Genomic DNA, 13,963 nt, shown 5'->3' with positions numbered 1-13,963 from the left:
AAACAACAATAATTGGTAACACTACACTGAAAAAATGAAATCCTGCAGTGCCCGCAAGGTCCCCCCTGCTCAAGCACATGTACAGGCCATGTGAAGTTTGCTTATGAACATCTGAATGATTCAGAGGAGAACTCAAAGTGTTGTGGTCAGATGAGACTAAACTCAAACTCTTTGGCATCAACTTGCTGGGAGGGGAGGAGGGCTGCCTATGACCCCAAGAACACCATCCCCACCATCAAACATGGAGGTGGAGACATTGTGCTTTGGGGGAATTTCTGCTAAGGGGACAGGACAACTTCACTGCATCAAAAGGGACAATGGACGGGGCCATGTACAGTCACATCTTGGGTGAGAACCGCCTTCCCTCAGCCAGGGCATTGAAAATGGGTATTCCAGCATAACAAATGACCCAAAACACAGACAAGGCAACAAAGGAGTGGCTCAAGAAGAAACACATCAAGATCCTGGAGTAGCCCAGTCAGTCTCCAAACCTTAATCCCACAGAAATGATGTGGAGGGAGTTGAAGGTTCAAGTTACCAAATGTCAGCCTTAATGATTTAGAGAGGATCGGCAAAGAGGAGTGGGACAAAATACCTCCTGAGATGCGTGCAAACCTGGTAGCCATAGTAAGAAGAGCTGGCAACACTGCAATCCTTGAAGTGTCATTTATTGGTACATCAGAGTGACAGTAAAACAATAAATCTGACGCATTTCGGCAATAGCCTTAGTCGTAGCTGGTTTAAAAAAGATATGGCAAAAAATATATACTCACATACACATATGCAAACTCCATTGGCCCATCAGGTTAGTGTCACAGAAAATTTGCATATTTAATTGATACCACCAATTATTCAAGTGGTTAGTGACTACACCTGCTTTTAGCCAACATGAGAAGGGGGAGAGGAAAAAAAAAAGGTAACATAAAAAGTTAATTTGTTGAGCCAAGAAGTGTGGAAAAAAATGCTACATAAAATATTAAGACCTTATTGCTTCAAGGAAAAAAAATTATTCCTTAGAAGATGAAAATGCAGACTTATGTTCAAGTAAAAAAATTTTCAGTGATAACACCACAAAGTAAAGTCAAGATAGAGAGAGGAAAAAAAGGGGGGGGGGGATTCAATTTATGGCAGGATCAAAAAGAGGGATTCAATTTACGGCAGGGTCAAAAAAGAAAAAATTCTAATTATGGCAGAATCAGAGGAGATGCAATTTATGGCAGGATCAAAAAAGAAAAGAAAAATTCAAATTATGGCAGGACCAGAGAAGAGGGATGCAATTTGTGGCAGGATCAAAAAGAGGAATTAAGTTTATGGCAGGATAAAAAAAGAAAGGAATTCAATTTATGGCAAAATCAAAAAGAGGAATTAAGTTTATGGCAAAATCAAAAGGAAAGTGATTCAATTTATGGCAGGATCAAAAAATAAAAAATTCAATTTCTGGCAGGATCAGAGAAGAGAGGTGGAATTTTTGGCAAGATCAGAAAGAAAGGGATTACATTTATGGCAGGATCAAAATAGAATGGCAGGAAGAAAAAAAAAAAAAAAAAAAAAAAAGAAGGGGGAGGAGGAGAGAAAAGGAGGAAAAATAAAAGACAGAAAAACAAGCACAGAGGGAACCTACTGGGACAAAAAAGGCAGATACTGAGGCAGGTGACAATGAAACTAAAGATGGGATAGGATGATCTCATTTGAGAAACAGATCCACATTCCATCTGTGGTTCATGCCTGTGGGGGTGCGTGTCCCCAACAGGAAAATCCACTTGACTTTCTATTCCAGTAGCCCTCTGTGCCTGTCTCCTTCATGTACCGACATTTCGATTTTTTTGAACTGCAGAGAAAGAGAAGGAATCCATCTTACCATCATGTGTAAATTTGAAGTGTTTAGATACATCGGATAACCTTCTCTTATTACTATATGCTGCTCCATTATAATGTTCGCTAATCCTCGTGCGAAGGGGCCTAGTGGTGCATCCTACATATCGTAATTTACAAACATCACATTCTATCATGTAGACTACATATTGAGTACTACAATTTATAAAGTCCTTAATAGGAAATACCTTATTATGGTACGAGGTGATAGACTTGTGATTCTTATGCTTGTTACAATACCTACAAGTATTCAAACCACAACTATACGAGCCATTAATACGGAGCCTCGTTTCGGAAATAGTGGTGGATTGATGTAGACTGGGCGACAAAGTTACTTAAAGTTGGAGAAATTGCACCCTTTAGGACAGCACATCTATTAGGTCCTTGTCACCACAAAGAATGGGAAGATGTTTATTAACAATCTGATTAAACTCTCTGGAAAAAGTGGTGACAAAGGTAAGGGAACTCCTGTCCTTTTTCTTTTTATGTTGTATATATTTTAGAGAGCAAGGGGATGTCTCTCTATTGTGTAATAGATTGTTCCTGTCCTTCTCTGAGGCTATGGAAACGGCTCTATGTGCCACTTCTGATGGCCTCTATCCCTTAATCGTTTTGAGAGGTTAGAAAATTCTAGCTGAAAACTTTCTGGGGTGCAGCAGTTGCACTTAGCTCTAATAAACTCACCCACTGGAATGGAACAAATAGTATGGGGTGGATGACAGCTAGAGGCCAGAAGTAAGGAATTTCCGGCAGTAGGTTTGCTGAAAGTTTCAGTATTTATAAGACCAGTGCTGGGGTCACCCCTGAGTGTGATATCTAGAAAATCAATCAAGATCTTGTTGCTCGCATAAGAGAATTCAAGATGAAGACGTTAAAGAGGAATCAGTGTTTTCCCAAATTAAGATCAGGTCGTCTATGCATCGCCCATACCAATGGATGTGAGGGGCATAGATGTCGAGATGTGAAAAAAGAAAACATTCTTCCCACAATCCCATGTACAAGTTAGCTAACGAAGGAGAAAATTTTGCTCCCATGGAGGCTCCACAGCATTGTACATAGAAGGAATCACGAAAGAAGAAGTAATTGTGTTGTAATAAAAAGGTGACAGCAATAATGATGAATTCTTTGAGCTGGGGATCATAAAAGCTATATATGGACAGGTGATACTGTAGTGCATCTAAAGCAAGATGATGTGGTATGCATGAATAGAGAGACTTGATGTCTAAGGTAACCAACAAAAAATGCTCTGCTCATTGGACTTCATTTATGTGCTTTAGGATTGATGCTGTGTCTTTTATATAGCCCAGCAATCGTCACTAGAGGTTGCAGATACTGGTCTATCCATTCACCTACTCTCTCTAGGAGTGAACCGATGCCTGCTACTATTGGACGACCTTTTACAGGTCTCTCAGGTTTGTGTATTTTGGGGAGGTGATGGAACACAGGGACAACTGGATGTTCAACTAAAAGGTGCACTGCAACCTTTTTCGTCAGGTACTCCCATTTCCACAACTGTGTCCAAGATGTGTTTGAGTTTATTCTTTAAAACTGGAGTGGGATCACATTTAAGGGGGCGGTACGTGGAAGAATCATTAAGTTGCCGCAAGGCTTCATTTATGTAGCCACTATCATTAAGTACCACTATAGCGCCCCCTTTGCCTCTTGAATAACAATATCTTTGCGTTTTTTAAGATCTGCAAGAGCCTGTCTTTCAGACGTACTGATGTTGTTAAACGTTCAAGATACAGTACTGTCAATCACTTCTTTCAAAGACAGGAGTTCCTTCTCCACAACCTGTTGAAAAAGGTCTACTACGTTCCCTCAGGAACGTACGGGATAGAAAAGTTTGTCACCAGTATAGGTAGTATCTTTAAATATGCCATACATGCCTCCAAAGGATTCAGACTGTAGGTTCTCTAGTATAGATTTAGCCTTGAGACTTTGAAAATCAAAGTTGGCTACGGAGTCTATGCTGTCATGAACCTCAAGGGGGGCAGGCACAGGTGTATCAGTAGTAGTGGAAAAGTGTTTAACAAAATATTGCGGACAAAAAGTGGGGGCAAAAGAAAGTCTTTTAGAAAGCAGAGAGACCTCAGAGGGGATAAGTGGACTGTCCGATAGATTAACAACATTACAGGTTGTCTCATTATCTACATGTCCTTGTATTACTTGTCCCGTTCTTTCCGTGGATAACTTGTTCTGTTTGTCTTTGGAAATGCTAGAATCCTCTTTGGAAAACAGAGATGACATGGAGGCGCGTAATGAGAGTGGAGAGCCAGCATCGGCTACATCGGACAGTTTTAATAATGAATCGGAGTGATCCAGGGAGCTGAAGCTCACATGTCTGAGTGTTGCGTCTGCGTCTCCGTTTCTTTTTTCAAAATGGAGTGTGGCCCCTCGGCTTTTTTGTATGTGTAGACTGCCCCCTGCTAGTAATCTTGTAAATCTGGTGGCCATCTACAAGAACTACAAGAAACGTCTGACCTCTGATTGCCAACAAGGGTTTTGCCACCAAGTACTATGTTTTACGAAGGGGTCAAATACTTATTTCACTCATTAAAATGCAAATCAATTTATAACTTTTTTTGAATTATTTTTTGTTATTCTGTCTCTCACTGTTAAAATATAACTACCATTAAAATTATAGACTGATCATTTTTTTGTCAGTGGGCAAATTTACAAAATTAGCAAGAGATCAAATACCCTTTTACCCTCACTGTATGTACATGGGATTTATTCCTTTATTTTTAATAAATTTGTAAACATTTCAAACAAACTTCTTTCACATTGTCACTATGGAGTATTAAACACAAAATATCAGTAACAAAATGTTCTTGATCCCAGCGCTCATGTATATAAACAGATATAGGTCATGCACTATTGGCAGCTGTTATAGGTGATAAATCTAACACGTAAAATAGGCAAAAAAAGAAAAAAAAAAAAAAGAAAAAAAAAAAAGTTATATTTTGTGTATATTTGTACACATTATATATACATACATACATACATACATACACACACACACACACACACTGACTTAGGAGTTACTTTCATTTCATTTTCAATACACACCTGATAGCCATGATTGAATGCTGACTGTTGTGTTCGATTGTCTTTCCGTGCTCCATAACTGGGATTAGTTTCCATGTAGTTCTGATGACCACCATAATCTACTGGCTGGGTATTCTGAAATCCTTTGGGATATTTGACATCTCCGGTATATGAATAACTCTGCAAGTTTCTGCCAGGATAACTGGCTGTTGATGTAGTACGGGAATAGGTGGATTCTGTGTATGAACTGTAAATAAAAAACAGGTATGGAAACGGTTTTAAAGAAATGAATGTTACAAAAAATATGTAAACAACATTTTTTATAGTGTTGACGGACTTGAAGCACAATTTCAGTTATTTTTTTTCAACTTTCCATCAATTACATCTTCTGCCCTGGTTTTAACATTGGATAGTAAATGCTGACAGTAAATACTAGGGTCGTTGGAAATAATCGTAGCATCGTAGCATCGATGCATCGCTATTCGACCATACAAGATGCGGCATCGATGCTATGACTGTAATAATCTATGTTTGGATGACATCATATTCGCGCCGCGTTATGCCCCGCCTCCTAGACCAAACGGAGCTGAAAGCCACCGGAATAAGCCGCACCAGCTTTTCCCGCCTTCTACTGACGTCATCCCCTGCATCGAACAGCGACGCTGTGCACGTTGGTGGGGACATGAAGCACCGATAGCTGGAGCTGTCTGTGCTGGAACTGCTGCTGACAAGAGTGATAACTGATCTGATTAACCATTTTCAGACCGGACCATTTTGCTGGCTTAAGACCAGACCACTTTCGGCACTGCGTCGCTTTAACTGACAATTGCACGGTCATGCGACGTGGCTCCCAAAAAAAAGGTACATCCTTTTTTTCCCCACAAATAGAGCTTTCTTTTGGTGGTATTTGATCATCCCTGCAGTTTTTATTTTTTGCGCTATAAAAAGAAAAAAAGCAACAATTTTGAAGGAAAAAAAAACAAAAACAAACAAACACATTTTTTTTCCTCAGTTTAGGTCGATACATATTCTTCTACATATTTTTGGTAAGGAAAAAAAAAACGCAATAAGTGAGTGATTGGTTTGCGCAAAATTTATAGCGTTTACAAAATAGGGGATAGTTTTATGGCATTTTTTTTTTTTTCTAGTAATGGTGGCGATCAGCGATTTTTATTGTGATTGCGACATTATGGCGGACAGACTTTTTTTTTTTTTTTTTTGCGGACAGACATTTTTGACACATTTTTGGGACCATTGTCATTTATACAGCAATCATTGCTATACAAATGCACCGATTCCTGTGTAAATGACACTGGCAGTGAAGGGATTAACCAAGGGGTGGCAGTGTAGGGGTTAAGTGTGTCCTAGGGGCGTTTTACTAACTGTGGGGGGCTGTGTTAGTGAACACTGATCTCTGCTCCAACCACAGGGAGCAGAGATCAGTGTCACTTGTTGATAGGCAGAACGGGGAGATGCTGTTTACATCGGCATCTCCCCGTTCAGCCTCCCTGTGAGATGATTGTGGGTATCCTCACGGCGATCGAGTCCGCAGAACCCGTGACCGGACTTCACAGGGGACCCGACTGACGCACGCGATGGCAGGGACGCAATTTCAACTGGAAGTACCTGTACGCCAGTTTGCCTGCCCGTGGCATTCTGCCAATGTACATCGTCTTGCTCTGGTTAAAAGATATCTTTTCTGTATTCAAAGTAATTCCAGTGCTGAGTGTGCTCTGCTGTGTTCAATTAATTCCCGATTTCCGGTGAATGATTTGAACACAGCAGAGCATACTCAGCCCTGGAATTACTTTGAATACACTAAAGATTTCTTTTAATCAGATCAGAGAAAATATATATATTTTTATTTTTTATTTTTTTTATTTCAGGACTATATTTGTTCTCTATTTAATAAGACTCTTTTGTACATCACTGCAAAGCACTGCACACCATTTTTTGTTTTGTTGCCCTATTTGCATTCTCACTGTGTAGAGGTGGGAGGTGAGGGGGGAGCAGAAGACTGTGTGGATGCAGGTCGAGAAGGATGGAACTTGGTCTGTGGCGACACTGGGCAGGAGAGCGCTAAGGTAATGAAACAGTATTATGTGGTCACAGGTTAGTGGTGAGGAGGGCGGGGTATTGGTCAGCTTGGATAGGGGACAGTCTGACACCTCCCTTACCACGTCCAGCAGGTCTGCAGTCCCTGGCCATCTCCTGCATCGCGTGCCACGCAGTCCCTGGCCATCTCCTGCATCGCGTGCCACCCAGTCCCTGGCCATCTCCTGCATCGCGTGCCACCCAGTCCCTGGCCATCTCCTGCATCGCGTGCCACCCAGTCCCTGGCCATCTCCTGCATCGCGTGCCACCCAGTCTCTGGCCATCTCCTGCATCGCGTGCCACCCAGTCTCTGGCCATCTCCTGCATCGCGTGCCACCCAGTCTCTGGCCATCTCCTGCATCGCGTGCCACCCAGTCTCTGGCCATCTCCTGCATCGCGTGCCACCCAGTCTCTGGCCATCTCCTGCATCGCGTGCCACCCAGTCTCTGGCCATCTCCTGCATCGCGTGCCACCCAGTCTCTGGCCATCTCCTGCATCGCGTGCCACCCAGTCTCTGGCCATCTCCTGCATCGCGTGCCACCCAGTCTCTGGCCATCTCCTGCATCGCGTGCCACCCAGTCTCTGGCCATCTCCTGCATCGCGTGCCACCCAGTCTCTGGCCATCTCCTGCATCGCGTGCCACCCAGTCTCTGGCCATCTCCTGCATCGCGTGCCACCCAGTCTCTGGCCATCTCCTGCATCGCGTGCCACGCAGTCTCTGGCCATCTCCTGCATCGCGTGCCACGCAGTCTCTGGCCATCTCCTGCATCGCGTGCCACGCAGTCTCTGGCCATCTCCTGCATCGCGTGCCACGCAGTCTCTGGCCATCTCCTGCATCGCGTGCCACGCAGTCTCTGGCCATCTCCTGCATCGCGTGCCACGCAGTCTCTGGCCATCTCCTGCATCGCGTGCCACGCAGTCTCTGGCCATCTCCTGCATCGCGTGCCACGCAGTCTCTGGCCATCTCCTGCATCGCGTGCCACGCAGTCTCTGGCCATCTCCTGCATCGCGTGCCACGCAGTCTCTGGCCATCTCCTGCATCGCGTGCCACGCAGTCTCTGGCCATCTCCTGCATCGCGTGCCACGCAGTCTCTGGCCATCTCCTGCATCGCGTGCCACGCAGTCTCTGGCCATCTCCTGCATCGCGTGCCACGCAGTCTCTGGCCATCTCCTGCATCGCGTGCCACGCAGTCTCTGGCCATCTCCTGCATCGCGTGCCACGCAGTCTCTGGCCATCTCCTGCATCGCGTGCCACGCAGTCTCTGGCCATCTCCTGCATCGCGTGCCACGCAGTCTCTGGCCATCTCCTGCATCGCGTGCCACGCAGTCTCTGGCCATCTCCTGCATCGCGTGCCACGCAGTCTCTGGCCATCTCCTGCATCGCGTGCCACGCAGTCTCTGGCCATCTCCTGCATCGCGTGCCACGCAGTCTCTGGCCATCTCCTGCATCGCGTGCCACGCAGTCTCTGGCCATCTCCTGCATCGCGTGCCACGCAGTCTCTGGCCATCTCCTGCATCGCGTGCCACGCAGTCTCTGGCCATCTCCTGCATCGCGTGCCACGCAGTCTCTGACCATCTCCTGCATCGCGTGCCACGCAGTCTCTGACCATCTCCTGCATCGCGTGCCACGCAGTCTCTGACCATCTCCTGCATCGCGTGCCACGCAGTCTCTGACCATCTCCTGCATCGCGTGCCACGCAGTCTCTGACCATCTCCTGCATCGCGTGCCACGCAGTCTCTGACCATCTCCTGCATCGCGTGCCACGCAGTCTCTGACCATCTCCTGCATCGCGTGCCACGCAGTCTCTGACCATCTCCTGCATCGCGTGCCACGCAGTCTCTGACCATCTCCTGCATCGCGTGCCACGCAGTCTCTGACCATCTCCTGCATCGCGTGCCACGCAGTCTCTGACCATCGCGTCCACGCAGTCTCTGACCATCTCGTCCACGCAGTCTCTGACCATCTCGTCCACGCAGTCTCTGACCATCTCGTCCACGCAGTCTCTGACCATCTCGTCCACGCAGTCTCTGACCATCTCGTCCACGCAGTCTCTGACCATCTCGTCCACGCAGTCTCTGACCATCTCGTCCACGCAGTCTCTGACCATCTCGTCCACGCAGTCTCTGACCATCTCGTCCACGCAGTCTCTGACCATCTCGTCCACGCAGTCTCTGACCATCTCGTCCACGCAGTCTCTGACCATCTCGTCCACGCAGTCTCTGACCATCTCGTCCACGCAGTCTCTGACCATCTCGTCCACGCAGTCTCTGACCATCTCGTCCACGCAGTCTCTGACCATCTCGTCCACGCAGTCTCTGACCATCTCGTCCACGCAGTCTCTGACCATCTCGTCCACGCAGTCTATGACCATCTCGTCCACGCAGTCTATGACCATCTCGTCCACGCAGTCTCTGACCATCTCGTCCACGCAGTCTCTGACCATCTCGTCCACGCAGTCTCTGACCATCTCGTCCACGCAGTCTCTGACCATCTCGTCCACGCAGTCTCTGACCATCTCGTCCACGCAGTCTCTGACCATCTCGTCCACGCAGTCTATGACCATCTCGTCCACGCAGTCTATGACCATCTCGTCCACGCAGTCTCTGACCATCTCGTCCACGCAGTCTCTGACCATCTCCTGCATCGCGTCCACGCAGTCTCTGACCATCTCCTGCATCGCGTCCACGCAGTCTCTGACCATCTCCTGCATCGCGTCCACGCAGTCTCTGACCATCTCCTGCATCGCGTCCACGCAGTCTCTGACCATCTCCTGCATCGCGTCCACGCAGTCTCTGACCATCTCCTGCATCACGTCCGCAGTCTCTGACCATCTCCTGCATCACGTCCGCAGTCTCTGAGCATCTTCTGTAGTCATTTGGGGCAGCCTGGAACTCCTCTTTAAGTTGTCTGCTGTGTTTACACTTTGCTACATGCAGGGAGTGTTGTCTTTTTCTTTTTTTTTAAGAACAGATAAAATGTAAAAAAAAATGTAATTGAGTTCTGACTGCTTGAATTTTTATGGATGAAAACCGCGTGCAGAAATCGTGATGCATTGCGGAATCGAATCGTGGGCCGGATAAACTTAATTCGAATCGTGAGGCCAGTGAAGATGTGCACCCCTAGTAAATACCTTATACAGCCCACTTCCTGTTTATCTAGTCATTAGCCTAAGTTGATGACATCATGCACAGCTCTTTCACCTGATAGTTTGCCAGAAAGGGTGGGGGGATGAGTCATGAGGGCCAATCAGAGCTGCAGAGCTGGAAGCGTGTGTAAATCCAGGAAGTGAACAGGCAGGTTAATGGCTGTTGCCAGACTTAGTGGAGGGAGGTTCTGTAGCATATTTGGCAAGTACAGAATGACCATATATATATAAAAAAAATTTTTTATAAATGGTAGTAGTGGTTGGAGGGAAGCTTCAGAATGGCAAAGATGTTTTTATTACAAATTATGTGAGCAGACTGCAGTTCGTCTTTAAGTGTATGTTTACTATTACAATGCCTATATAGTAAAACTACTCCCAAACCTTAAAGGAGATCTAAAGTCACAGCATATAATTTAATTTTAGATCAACATTGTAATACAAACTATAGTTATTTTTGACTATCCAACATAAGGATTCATGAAAAAATAAAAATAAATAAATCTCCTTTTAAAGTTGAGTACTGCTTATCTGCTGGCCATTTATTTCCACAACTTTTTGGATTTCCTGCATGCTTTGGAACAGCCCTTCTGACCATTCCTTTATTTTACTTTTGTCTTCTAAAGACTAAATATCCCATTGTACTTTGCGGCCAGCAAGCAAGATGTGGTTTGTTTCCTGTACCGACTGTGCCTCCTGTATGGCTAGGACAGGGCTCGACAAACCCCGGGCGCCAGGTCGCATTTGCGACTAGAATTAGCGACCTGGGACAGCACAGCTGGGGGTATCCTGTCTGCGTGCACCACCCCAGCGTGATCACGACGGGCCGCGCCGCCGCCGGCAATTGAGGCCGTGGCTTTGAGGCCTTCTGCGGTCCTATGTTTCCTTCTGGAATCTTGCGCCCTCTAGTGGTGGCTGTTGGTATGACAGACAGCAATGCTAATGGAGCTTTCACTGCCTGCCCATCTCCTCCCCTTTACTTAGAACATTATATATATTTTTTATTCTGCAAAGCATTTGCAACAATGGCAAAAAGAATGTTGGGACTTTATATGAAGCGCAGCTAAGAAGACAAAGGTTAAAATCACGTGATCATGGGCTCCAAACACATAAACATTACGTCAAAAAATGTATAATAATAATAAATAATAGTATAGTTCAATAGAATCTAAATAATTTAATTATAGATAATAATGACGTATTGCATGACAAAAATGTAAATAAATATTGAATTATAATAAATAATAATACAGAATGATAAATATCGTAGTATACAATTCATTGACAACATGATTTGGTTGATGATAACATTATAAAGTCAGTCTGTAGATAAACGAAACATTAGTACGCGATAATGTAATTATATTAATTCATAGATAACAATCATGTAAACAATAAAATAAATAAATAGAATATACAAATAAATAAATAGATAAAAAATAAATAATAATGAAAAGTGATAATAAAATTAATATCACTAATTACAGAGTCTCAAGATCACATGATGTTGAAGATGTAGCATAAGGCTAAGGCTCTACGCGTTTCGTGGGAACGCCCACTCATCAGGAGCAGTAAATGAGTATAAAGGATCTATAATAAAAAGGTAGAAAAAATTACAAAGTGGACATTTGCTGGACAAAAAGGAAGGGGAGGCAAGAGTGTATTCAAACGTTCTTACCTATAATTACATAGAGGTATAGTTTAATTCAAGATGGAGGACGAACTGGGAGAAACAGAGCCTCACCCGGAGCTGAGGCTAGCACAGATAGGGCAACATCGAGGCACAAGGCGGCAGCAGAAAGGTCACCAAAAATGAGTGCATCATGGAGGTGTGTGAATGTCATTGAAGTTGTGAATTTTCTGTGGGAAGAGTGATTGTGATTAGTGTATATAACCTATGTGCTCAAGTTTGCAAGCAGTTAAAAGAGAACTCAAGTGAGAAAATCGGGTAACCAAAAAATGTATTATATTCATACATTTTTTGGTTACCCGTTTTTCTCACTTGAGTTCTCTTTTAACTGCTTGCAAACTTGGGCACATAGATAGGATATATACACTAATCACAATCACGCTTCCTACAGAAAATTCACAACTTCAATGACATGCACACACCTCCATGATACTAGAGGTCGACCGATATGGGTTTTTCTCTGGCCGATGCCGATATTTAGAAATCATGGCGGCCGATAGCCGATATATGATGCCGATTTTTTTGGGCCGATATGTTAGGCCGATTTTATTTTATTTATTTATTTATTTTTAATCCCCCTTGATCTAACACACCTTTCCCACTGGGGCGTTTTAAGGCGCTTTTGGGCTAAAAATAGCGCCTGTAAAGTGCCTGTAAAATGGCTTCCCTGCAGTCAGTGTGAAAGCACTCTGTCTTTCACACAGAGGCGATGCACTGGCAGGATCTTAAAAAAAAAGTCCTGCAAGCAGCACGTTTGGAGTGGTGTATACTGCTCATCCACCACTCCTGCCCATTGATATGAATGGGCACCACTGCCGAAGCGCATGCAATGCGATTTGGCAGCGGTGCTTCATGGGCGCATTTAACCTCTTCCTTGGCCGCTAGCTGGGTTATATGTGCCCCACTAGCAGCCAAATAGCACCGCTAAAATGATGGTAAAGAGCCGCTAAAACTTGCGTTTTACCATCAACGCCTGTCCGCTCCAGTGTGAAAGCGGCCTTCATGCGTGATACAGAAAATTTCTTACACTTCAACATTTATTAAACAAAACAAACCTCCAATCAGTTTACTTGTATGTATGATTTAGATAAAAAAAAAAAAAAAAAAAACGGGCTAACTTTACTGTTTTTATTTTATTTTTATTTTTTAAATGGTGTATTTTTTTTCCCAAAAAAATGCATTTGAAAGACCTCTGTGCAAATGCCGTGTGACATAAAATATTGCAACAACCGCTATTTTATTCCCTAGGATCTCTGCTAAAAAAATATATATCATTTTTGGGGGGGGTCTAAGTGATTTCTGGCAGAAAATACAGGATTTTTTACTTGTAAGCAACAAGTGTCAGAAAAGATTTAGTCTTTAAATGGTTAAACTGAGAACTTCTACACAGAGATGACTTCATTCATTCAAGTGTAAACATTGTATCTTTCTGTTCTTTTCTTGGCAGCCTGCCCAGAGTGGAGGAAAGGGTTGCTATGACGACTCAGTCAACTTAGACCATTCTATACATCAGTCATTTCAAAGTCCCTCTGTAGTTCTAAATCAGCTTTTTATCAGCACAAATCGGCCGATGCCGATTATTTAAAAAACGGCAAATATCGGCCGATATATCGGCCGTCCTCTACATGATACACTCATTTTTGGTGACCTTTCTGCTGCCGCCTTGTGCCTCGATGTTGCCCTATCTGTGCTAGCCTCAGCTCCGGGGGAGGCTCTGTTTCTCCCAGTTCGTCCTCCATCTTGAATTAAACTATACCTCTATGTAATTATAGGTAAGAACGTTTGAATACACTCTTGCCTCCCCTTCCTTTTTGTCCAGCAAATGTCCACTTTGTAATTTTTTCTACCTTTTTATTATAGATCCTTTATACTCATTTACTGCTCCTGATGAGTGGGCGTTCCCACGAAACGCGTAGAGCCTTAGCCTTATGCTACATCTTCAACATCATGTGATCTTGAGACTCTGTAATTAGTGATATTCATTTTATTATTATTTATTTTGTATCTATTTATTTATTTATTATTTCTATATTCTATTTATTTATTTTATTGTTTACATGATTGTTATCTATGAATTAATATAATTACATTATCGCGTACTAATGTTTCGTTT

At 44.0% G+C, this 13,963-nt stretch overlaps 1 protein-coding gene across 1 annotated transcript in view; it reads right to left on the bottom strand.

Moving 5' to 3' along the window:
- The window catches only part of ZFR2 (zinc finger RNA binding protein 2), a 379,518-nt gene that overhangs the window by 338,391 nt on the left and 27,164 nt on the right, over window positions 1-13,963 (bottom strand). Inside the window, exon 2 of the mRNA XM_077475662.1 lies at window positions 4,945-5,170. Coding sequence (XP_077331788.1) covers window positions 4,945-5,170 — 226 coding nt within the window. The remainder of the gene's footprint in view (window positions 1-4,944; window positions 5,171-13,963) is intronic.

This window comes from Lithobates pipiens, unplaced genomic scaffold (genome assembly GCF_037356315.1).
Source record: "Lithobates pipiens isolate NorthernLeopardFrog02 unplaced genomic scaffold, aLitPip1_a1.2 Scaffold_13, whole genome shotgun sequence".
Lineage (NCBI taxonomy): Eukaryota > Metazoa > Chordata > Amphibia > Anura > Ranidae > Lithobates > Lithobates pipiens.
Note: the sequence above shows the minus strand (reverse complement) of the source record. Positions and strands in the feature narration are given on the sequence as shown.